This window comes from Bombus terrestris, chromosome 5 (genome assembly GCF_910591885.1).
Source record: "Bombus terrestris chromosome 5, iyBomTerr1.2, whole genome shotgun sequence".
Classification (NCBI taxonomy): Eukaryota; Metazoa; Arthropoda; class Insecta; order Hymenoptera; family Apidae; genus Bombus; species Bombus terrestris.
The window spans coordinates 10,073,278-10,083,182 of NC_063273.1; the positions used below are offsets into that span (position 1 = coordinate 10,073,278).

A 9,905-nucleotide genomic window follows, 5' to 3' on the forward strand; every position below is an offset into this window, starting at 1 on the left:
GCACACTTTTTTTAACACTCCATATACCTGCTGTACCGATGCAAAAATAAATACTATTATTTTTTTTTAAACAAGCTGATAGCAGAACCGATACCATGAGAATTTTAATACCGTTCTAAAAAGCAGCATGAAAATTAATAACCGTGGCCATAAAACGCAATTAAAAACAGTGGACGTCTGGCGACCAATTTTCGGCTTAACAAGCCCCCTTTTGAGGCTAAATACGATCAAATTAGTGTCCAGCCAGTTCGGTATTTATTTCCGGTCATCCGGATGCCGGTAACCGTTCGCGCGGATTGCGGCCCGCTTGGATTCCCAGGCAAGCGAGCAAGAAATGTCTCCCAATCCCGTCCGGAAAGTGATCATCGTTGCCTCGAGTCGCACGATTAAGGACGCCATTCCCCGTCTCCCTGGTCTCGCGACCAGAGAAAAGAAGCTTCAAAAACGGCCTGGTCGAGTGTCATCGTTGCCAGGTAGAAGATAAAATCGGCCAATCTACACAGAGACCTCTTTCCTCCTCTCTTTTTCTCCTTTTCTAAGGTGAGTCGATAAAAGGCGCTTTATACGAACGTTACTCTGTCCACGCGGTCGGGGACAGTGAAGAAAAGGGCAGCGACAAGAAGACGACACGTTTTGAACGGTGTAGAAAGAGAGAAAGAGATGTTCGTTCGTTTTAATCGCTAATCGCCAATTACCTGGAGCGTCCCGCGCCCGAAACCCCCAGAAGCATTTTAACGAGCCGCCGTGTCGCCCGGTCCGGAATTTTACTTCTGCCTGGTCGGCTTCCAGAGCGTCTTCCGAACCAGAGGCCACGGCGCATTCACGATATCTCTTCTCTCTCCGTTCTCGCTTTACAAGCCTTCCTCGACCATACGACTGGGTCGCCCCTTTCCGGCTGCCTCGATCTTTACGTAGGATTCGAGTCTTCTTTCACGTGTGTGCGTGCGTGCACCCGTACCAATTAGCGCATACTTCGGCCCTCGGTGTTCGGCTGGTCCTAACGTTGGCCCAGTCGGTCGCTTTCGGTGGCCAGAGTCCAGAACAGAAACCGCGGCCACGAAATGGAACGAATCGTTCCAAGGTTGTTTCACATTTCGGCATCTTCTGAAAGTCTTAGCTTTCGAGGAGAAAGGAAACTATCGCGCGGTTCCTATGACTGCAGGTTGTAACGGACGTTAATGGTCAGCTTGTTCGCGAATAGGCGGCGATTACGGATTATCACGGGCTGATGAGAAAGAATAGGGATGTAAAAGGTGTAGAGCTACCTGAGATTACGCGGTGTTTCGGATACACTCGACGACACCGAGTAGCGGGATTATCACGCGGTCAGCAAAAAAAGTGACGGTTTTGCGACGAGGCTTCCCTTTAGATTTTCGTAACGGTTCTGGCAAGCTGTTTCACGGCGCAAGATTAAGTATACACCACTGTGGGAGCTAAGTAATAACTGCCAATGGAATTAGAGACGCTGTACGGTCGCGTATGCTAGATGGGATATACGTGACTATACGTCGACGCGATTTTTATCGGTAGACTGATGATGGGATATCTATAGACACGGAAGCGAAGTATAGGAAGAGAGTCATTGGTGTATCGGTGTTTAGATTCCCCTTGGAGAAAATTGTCGTAAGAGATAATCCATCGACGCGCTAACTCGATGATGCTGAGAATTTGTAGGAATAAATAGATACATGTATAAATTCACCGATGTCATCAATCATACATCGTACTCGCCATTCGATTGTTACGCATTCGATCCGTCATTCACTCCCGACGTACTGAACCTCCAAAAATTCCCGGTATGAAAATTATTACATACATATAAAATATCATCCTACCTTCTTCTGGATCTTTCGTCGATGCTAATCATTTTCAACACCATCCAATTCCAAGATGTCCTGTTTCGGTGGTAGCGATGATCAAATCTACATGGTCGAAATCTTGATTCACAAGTTGACGTTGACAAAGAGTAAAATCAAAGACATCGGTGAATATCCAGTTACGGTGAAGGTCTCGTTTCTTGATTTCCCCACATTTGAGATTACGCGGGATGACTTTTACTCGGTGAAACCACCACCACCAACCGAGGATGGCACCTTATACTTCATGATAGGCAGAAGTTGTCTGTTTATCAAGCAACCGAAACACCTGGTAGCAGAATTACAATCAACTACGATGAAAGTCGGTGTGTTTCGTCTTGGGGACACATATCCTATTGCTGAAACCGAAATAACGTTACCTGGTTGTTTATGTGATCAAGTAGCGATGGCTCAAAACGATCCAGAAAATCTGCCAAAACCGTTCAAAGTAAAAGGTAGTTTCAATCTGCTGGATCCTGGCGAAAATCCCTCAGGAACATTGGAAATGGAAATGAGGATGTCGTGTTTCGGTAGCTCGATCATGACTCACTATGAACTACATCCTAAGTTCTTCGCCTTTAGGAATAAGGACCGGGAAAGAGAGTTCTGCGTTAGACGCTTAGTACCATCTAGTTATCAGGAAGGCGTTGCTAAGAATATTTCGGAATATCCGGATAGAACGACTCTTGATGAATTGAAAGGAAAAGCAAAAGAACAACCATCAAAAAAGAAGAAAGGAAAAGGAAAGGGAAAAGGTGGAGAGGCTGGAGGGCGAGGCAGATAATGGCTTTTAAGGGCGTTATTAAGCATTAAGAGCGTCAAGGGAATTATTTATAAGATGATCACCTGATATAGGAATTCTGTTAATATGGGTTGCCATGGTAATCATAAGAGGCACATTAAATACAAAACTGATCGATTGGCGTGGTTAGGTACATAAATTTATTGGCCATAAAACGACCACAAAATTAATGGCGCGTTTCGGCTAGTCTCTCCAGAAGTTCCCGCGGGTTCGCGATTCTTTTCTAAATTCCCGTATGCAACGAACATCGAGCAAGATAAAACGGAAAATGGCTCTAAAAAGGAAGATTGCGAAATCGAAAGAGGAACAGCTCTATATGCTCGAGGTGTTCGCCGATCAAGTGACTTTAAGTCCCGAAATTATAGACATCAATAAGGATAATTTACTCGTATGCGTGAGATTCGTCGATCTGCCAGAGTATGAGATAAGTGTCCCTCAAAGTAAAGAAAGTGATAGTAATAAATCACCTGGAGATTCTAAATTTGGAAAATCGTGTTTGTTCGCCAAGACTCCTAATTCCCTGATTAGAGCTATAAGATGGTCACCTATGTATTTAGACCTGTATCGTAAAGACGTTGCTTGCTCAAACAAAAATGGTGCTTTTTTAGGAACCGCAAAAGTGTCTTTGCCTACTTGCATGTGTAAGCATGTGATTGCTTCACAAAATGACACTAACGGTTTATCTACACCATGTACAGTAAAAGATTCGTTCGATGTAACCGATTCTAGTGGGAAAACGTCTGGTAACATAGCCGTAGTTTTAAGATTATCGTGTTTCGGAAGCAGTATCATCGAGCAATTTTCTCTGAGCGGCAAATCTTTTATGCTGGAAGATTCACCACTTCAAAAATTTCTATGTCCTTATATTCTTCCAGAAAGTTCAAAGGTTGAAAAAGATCCGAAAGATGAAAGTGGTCTGGATAAATTATTATTGAAGCCACCAGACTCTTCCCCACGTATTCCAATGGACCATCCCGCTTTTAAGACTCTAACAATGGCCGAAAAGCTCAACGATCCCAAATATCGAGAACTGATATACAAAGCCTATCCAGATGAGCCGACGTGTAGCTGCTTGCCCAAGGATCGTTCGATACATCCTATGATATGTCCATCAGGCTGTACTTATCCTTGCTGCATGAAATTAAGAAATCCCGATATACTACTCAAGGACGAGAACAAACGCGTGGAGGATCCATTAGTCAATACTTACTGCGTTGACAATACCCTGCCTGCGTTGTACGTTCTGAAACAGGATTCTTCGTCTAGTAAACCAACTAGATTGAAAGGCGGCGGAGAAGTAGAGCAGATTTATCTGGATCCGTCTAGTTTCAGATGGATCAATTACGATACTGATCATCCCTGGTACAATGAAAAGCATAATATGGAAAGTCGACTAGAAGGTGGCGGCGAGGATAGAGATATGTCCAACTGCAGCTGTTCCGGTGGCCCGGTTATGGTTTCGGCACAAGCAACTTCTCGAGATAACGATGTAATTCCCATCTTCGACGCTTGCACGCCTCGGATAACGTCGACTGGGGGGACTCCTGGTTGCATTTGTCCTGGAAAAGATGCCAAATTTCCTAGAGGAGCTGCTAAATGTATGAAATCACCGTGTTTGGGGATAGATTGCTTGATTCGAGCTTTCAAAGATGCACAAGACTTCGTAGATTCCATTGGGAAAGTACCAGGATTGCCAGGACTCGGTTTAATGGATCCATCAGAGAGTCCTTATTTTGGTAGAGATATCAACAAGGACTACGTGCCTCCAGATCGACTAGCATCGAAGAGGAAGATACCACATGGGACTTCACAACCAGCAGTAGCAACAACGGCTCCTACTTGCACCGCTCCCTGTAGCATCAAACCTATGGACGATATGCGTCCTCATGTTGTTGCTTACACGCCTTCGATTGCACGAGGAATCGTGCCGCCTCGGTTGGGAATCGTCCGCGAGGCTATACCTGTTTTACCGGAGGCCGGTTTACCAACCGTGCCTGTAAAACATAGGAAGAAGGAGGAGAAGAAGGACGAGAAAACGGACAAACAGAAGGAGCTCGAAGCCACGTCGTCCGCGCTGATGGACTCGGAGGTGGGTCCTTGCGGTGAACCGAGATGCAAATCGAGGAAAAAGAAGCCACCAGATAATGGTAGCGCGACCCAGAGTAGCACTCATGTCTTTTCTAAGACGCGGACCGGTGTAAAGCGTGCCGCCGCTACCGCGCCAAAATCCCGTCGTAAAACGAAGAAAGGATCCAAACGGGACTTGAAACGCCGTAGTCCGCACTCGAAGCAGGACAATCTGACGGTACACGCATCGATGCACGATCAGCACCATGATGCTAAGACGGTGACTCGACGAAGTGCAATGGAAAGATCTCTAGGACCTGGTGGTGATCGCTATGTAGCTGGATCAGGTATTATGACCTCGCAACCGGCATTTCCAGTCAGCAGACGAGTAATGCGATACGTCTACTTCGTCGGTGATTATTATCCTGGGATTCACTTCGGTCACAGAGACTGTATCGACATACCCATGAGAGTCCCGGCTAACATGGGTTGGTTATGGAATACGATGGACAAGGCGGGAAAATTGAAGCCGCGCATTGGTTGGAGGCCGGGTGCCATTGGCCGCTATTTGTACGAAATGCTGCAAGATGCGAAGGATGTTTCTATGGATGAAATAGAAGAAGAAAAAGCAGGAATAGAACGAACTGATCGTGCTCGAGCCGACCGAGGAAGAGTTGATCGTGGAAAAGCCGATCGTGGCAGAATCGATCGTGGAAGACTCGATCGCGTAAAAATCGATCGTGGAAAAACTGATCGCACAAAAATAATAGAACGTGCGAGATCAGCACCTTCGCGGCCAAAGAGTGGCACAAGAAGACAGAGAGCCGGAAGAACTATGAGTTACCAGTCGATGCAAAAGCAATCGAAGATGGAGGGAGAAGATGAAGGATCGGGATCTCCACCGACTTTACATATTCACAGGAAAGATGGCACTTACTATGTAACGATGTATCCCATTAGGCAAGAGACATCTGCCGAGCCTCGTTTGTCCGAGCCAATGAAACCGCTGCAGTTTAAAATCGTGAAGAACAAGGACGATGCTTCTATCACGTCTAGCTCGACGGCGTCTGATATGGAGATTGAATTCTCTCCTCCCGCAGCTGTAACCAGGTATCGTAAAAAACCTGATGTTGTTCACGTTGATACCCAGGTTCGTCAGCAGGAAATTATAGACGCGTACAAAGCGGAAGAGTTTAGGAGAAAGGCTAGAAGAGGACCTAGGAGGGAAAAGAAGTTGAAAAAAGAGTCATAAAAGAGTTAAAAAGAATTCGTCTAAAACCGACCATTGAATAGTGAAATTTGAAACGTACGATATGATTACAGCATAGAATAGATAGAAATTTTTTGAACAGTGGTACAGAGTGTTGGAAAAAATACATTAATACCACTTGATATATTCTTATCTTACCTAACGCAGATAGTGAAATGATTTATAAATGTTACTTGAACGAAACTATTCTAATGCAAGCTTGAGACTGCGCATTGCAGTTTGGTATTGAGTGCGGCATCTGCAGGTCTTTAGCGCGCATGTTCATCGAAATATTACCGACGGGAGTTAAACGGTTGAATTAAATCGAATAATCAGTTTCTATAGCGCGTAAGAAATGGATATAAAGGCACAAGAGAAGCAAAATAAAAATATACGTCGAAGAATACTCGATGTGCAACAATTACGTATAGCAGAATGTCCGTCGGATTCACCGTGGATCAGACCCGTTCGGATACATTACCAACAAGATGGCGAACAGAAAGATTGGGATGTGGTAAGAGCACATGATGGTGTGAGTATAATTATCTTCAACATCAGCCGAAAGAAACTGGTGTTTGTTCGACAATATCGCCCAGCGTTCTTTTATACGTTTCTTCCGGAGAAACAAGGGCCGGTAGATCTTAAACAATATCCACCGTCACTGGGTTTAACTTTGGAACTTTGCGCCGGTATTGTGGATAAAGATAAACCACTTGTCGAGATTGCGAAAGATGAAGTAAGAGAAGAATGTGGATACGAAGTGCCAACAGAAGCCTTTAAATACATCATTACTTTCAGGTGTGTTAATGGCAAACATTTATTGAAATGTTAAAATTTTATTGAGTAAGTTGTAGAGTAAAAAGTTGTCAATATTTCATTTCGTGATGTAAGAAATAATAAGTGAAATGTCATAGTGTCTGTATACGCGCATGTGCTGTATCTTTTTATCTGTCCATATGTAGAAAATGTTTTATTAAAAATAATAATAGCAATAACAATAAATATATGTCATTTGTAATTTGTTATATTTAGTTATTTATTTTATTATGGGTTGATTATAGGTATGTTTCCACTTCAGTCTGCAAACATACACTATTTTACGTGGAAGTTACAGATGAGATGCATACACATCCTGGTAAGCTTAATTATAAATATATCTTTAAAATTATATTAGAAATAACGATACAAGCTTTAAATAAATTTATAATGTTCAATAAAATGTTTTTGAAAAGATCTTATGTCTTTTATCCTTATAAGTTTGAGTAATTCATCAAATTAAAGGAGGGGGTGCTGCATCTGAAGGTGAACTGATCGAAGTGGTGGAACTAAGCATCCCAGAAGTAAAAGAATACATCAATTCTGAGGAAGTTCAAAGTCCACCTTGTTTATTATATGGTGTTACCTGGTTTTTAGCTAACAAATCTCAACACTGTTCTTAACTTAGAATCAAATATCTTTCAAACTTGTTCAAAATAAGTATTACTGATTGGACTCTAAATAAAAGGATTATCCTTTAACTGAGTTTATTTACAAATAACGTGTATGTACATAAATGAATGTAAGAGAGATGTATCAAGACTGGATGAATTTGCATAAATTAACATGAAGCTAATGCTCAGCCTCATCTTTTGTGAATTGGGAACTAACCCAAGCAAGGCCCCATTTTAAATTCGTTAACAGAAATTTCAATGCCTTGGTCCATTGTTCTTCTGAATTAAATTGTATTCTGAAACGCAAAACATAGAATACATTCATCAAATAGATATAATTAAAAGAATCATACTGATATAAACAATAGTTACTTGATGGAGTAAGAGTTTCCTGTTGCAGAATCTTCTATCTTTCCACGATCCATTCTATATGGAAGACAGAATCCACTGTCTCCTTTTTCCACTTGTTCTTTAAATTGTTGCAAACAATCAAGAAACGCGACCATTGCTGCATCAAATTTTGTATCCCATAGAAATTTAAATCCTCCACTTCCATATAATGGTAGTTCTCTGTGTTGATCTAAAGCTTCAATGTAACTGTGATTACCAAATGGCACTAAACGAAAACGTTTAAATGTGAGATTCATTTTTCTAGCAAGAGCTGTTAATAGCAAAGTGGTCTGTCCCCAAGCAGCGTTTATTTCACTCCAATCTACTGGTGCACTTGGTAATCTACCTAACCGGAAGGAATTTATAGTTCCGAAGTGTCCTGAGTGCCAAATATGAAATGTAGCATTGAAAACGTTTGTTTTCTTCAGTCTCTCTAGTTGTGAAGCAGCATAAGCTAACTGACACTCCAAGCTAAACAAAATTATTACTGTTAATGAAACAGAAATATGAAAGATATATTTAATGCAACAACATGTCATTATTACCTACGGTATTCATCTTCTGCTAATATGAGATCTCTTTTGTGTTTTGAATATTCCTTCCAATACCTTTCTTCTTCACTTTGTAACCTTTCCCTTTCCCTTTCTTGTTGAGCTATGGCATTTCTAGTTGCAATTTCTTCCTTTCTCAATGCCTCTAATTCACTTATCATTCTTTCTTCTTCAGATTTTACATCTTGCAATTCTTTTGTGAGAGTTTCCATTTCTATATCTTCATGACCCTGATGTTGTTGCTCTATTTCTAATTTCTTTAAGTACTCATTATAATCTGACCATTCCCCTTCAGTCATTCTAAGTTGTTGATCCATTAATAACAAAAGACTATCCGTACATTCATCACAGAGTGGATGATCAGCACAACTGCTACTACTAAGGATATCAAACAATGTTGCCCGTACCTTCAACAAATAAATTCCATTAATATTTCTTGTAACTAAGTAGTATAAATTTTAAATACCTTTAAATGATGACTTAAACTTTCTGTTTCCCCAGAGTCCCCAACTAACATGAATCCATTTGTTCCATTTGCAGATTCAGTTAATTTAAATGGCGGCACTAAATGTTCCATACTTCCACTTTGGGGCTCTAGCTCACCCACTACATGTTGTTGAATAGGAACTATATTAATTAAATTGAATTAATATAAATAAAATATTGATGGTATATCAATTGTTTTAAATAATTGAAAGGGATGAATATAATCACTCTTAAGATATAAATAAATCATAAAAAGTCGTAAAATAGCATAATTTAAAAATACTATTACGGGGAAAGAATGTTATCTCATCTTTCTTCTTAATAGAGATAAAATAAGCAATGAAACCTATAAAGTCATATAGTTCGAAATAGAAATTACCTACGTGAAAGTTCGGCTAGCGTGTGTTCTCCGAGATGATAAAAACTTGGATCTAGTCTGAGAGGTTGTAGACATCGTTGACACGCAAAACTCACATTACTTTTCATATCAACCATTTTGATATTTGGTTATTGAAAAGTAACTTCGGCTTCCGATGAACTCGGTACACTATTTATAAATACGCATTTGACGCTTGGAAGACAGGGTCAGCTGATTTTACTTCTAGAATCTTCCGCAAGGAGACGCTGGTATCTGCGTATAATTTCTGTTTGGCTTATAGAATTTTGTTTTTACAAATAAAATTAAAACAAAAAGATGCTGGGGAAAATTATCAATTCTAAATTATATTAAGAAAAGCATAAAAAGAAGCACACAAATTACGTATATTTCATATAACAAACTTTTATTGTACACAAATATCGCAGGAAATTAACTTTTAACAATAAAAGAGGTAAAATTAATATTTTTATAATTTTTGATTTAAATTTTTTGTCTTAATATTATTATAATGTAAAATAAATTTAACAATTTTCAAGAAAATATCGCTTATTGAACTTTAAGTAACCAGGTTAGCCAACGTTTCCAATATTATTCTAAAAATTAGAACTGGCCGGAACAAAATACGTGCGTCATCTAGCGGTAATTCGTAGAGTAGTACGAAATTGGTAAATTAAACTGGTAAAAATGTAAAGAAA

General features: G+C 40.4%; 4 protein-coding genes across 5 annotated transcripts; 3 read left to right on the forward strand and 1 right to left on the reverse strand.

The window, feature by feature from the left end:
- Positions 1–1,836: 1,836 nt before the first annotated feature.
- On the forward strand, positions 1,837–2,640 carry LOC105665792. Its single transcript, XM_012309098.3, has one exon. The coding sequence runs from the start codon at positions 1,891–1,893 to the stop codon at positions 2,638–2,640; it is 750 nt and encodes a 249-aa protein (XP_012164488.1). The 5' UTR covers positions 1,837–1,890.
- A 196-nt stretch (positions 2,641–2,836) lies between these two features.
- On the forward strand, positions 2,837–6,340 carry LOC105665791. The gene has a single exon (XM_012309097.3). The coding sequence runs from the start codon at positions 2,894–2,896 to the stop codon at positions 5,975–5,977; it is 3,084 nt and encodes a 1,027-aa protein (XP_012164487.3). The 5' UTR covers positions 2,837–2,893; the 3' UTR covers positions 5,978–6,340.
- LOC100648860 (uridine diphosphate glucose pyrophosphatase NUDT14) lies at positions 6,201–7,491 on the forward strand. The gene is made up of 3 exons (XM_003395579.4): positions 6,201–6,772; positions 7,036–7,109; positions 7,256–7,491. Exons 1-3 carry the CDS (start codon positions 6,330–6,332, stop codon positions 7,411–7,413), a joined length of 675 nt encoding a protein of 224 aa, XP_003395627.1. The 5' UTR covers positions 6,201–6,329; the 3' UTR covers positions 7,414–7,491.
- LOC100647728 (beclin-1-like protein) lies at positions 7,481–9,434 on the reverse strand. Of its 2 annotated transcripts, none has more exons than XM_003395569.4 (5): positions 9,215–9,434; positions 8,812–8,972; positions 8,340–8,752; positions 7,777–8,265; positions 7,481–7,700 (listed from the first exon to the last, which is right to left on the reverse strand). In XM_003395569.4, the coding sequence occupies exons 1-5, from the start codon at positions 9,324–9,326 to the stop codon at positions 7,583–7,585; spliced, it is 1,293 nt and encodes a 430-aa protein (XP_003395617.1). In that variant the 5' UTR covers positions 9,327–9,434; the 3' UTR covers positions 7,481–7,582. The 2 variants fall into 2 exon arrangements, with proteins under 2 accessions (XP_003395617.1, XP_012163788.1); XM_012308398.2 differs by having other exon boundaries at positions 9,211–9,349.
- Between the last annotated feature and the right edge of the window lie 471 nt (positions 9,435–9,905).

Coding starts and splice junctions, on each gene's coding strand:
- LOC105665792 (XM_012309098.3), top strand. CDS start 1,891: ATGTCCTGTTTCGGTGGTAGCGATGATCAAATCTACATGGTCGAAATC.
- LOC105665791 (XM_012309097.3), top strand. CDS start 2,894: ATGCAACGAACATCGAGCAAGATAAAACGGAAAATGGCTCTAAAAAGG.
- LOC100648860 (XM_003395579.4), top strand. CDS start 6,330: ATGGATATAAAGGCACAAGAGAAGCAAAATAAAAATATACGTCGAAGA. Junction 6,773..7,035: donor AAATACATCATTACTTTCAG/GTGTGTTAATGG, acceptor GGTTGATTATAG/GTATGTTTCCACTTCAGTCT. Junction 7,110..7,255: donor TGAGATGCATACACATCCTG/GTAAGCTTAATT, acceptor ATCAAATTAAAG/GAGGGGGTGCTGCATCTGAA.
- LOC100647728 (XM_003395569.4), bottom strand. CDS start 9,326: ATGGTTGATATGAAAAGTAATGTGAGTTTTGCGTGTCAACGATGTCTA. Junction 8,973..9,214: donor CACGCTAGCCGAACTTTCAC/GTAGGTAATTTC, acceptor TAATTAATATAG/TTCCTATTCAACAACATGTA. Junction 8,753..8,811: donor GTTTAAGTCATCATTTAAAG/GTATTTAAAATT, acceptor TATTTGTTGAAG/GTACGGGCAACATTGTTTGA.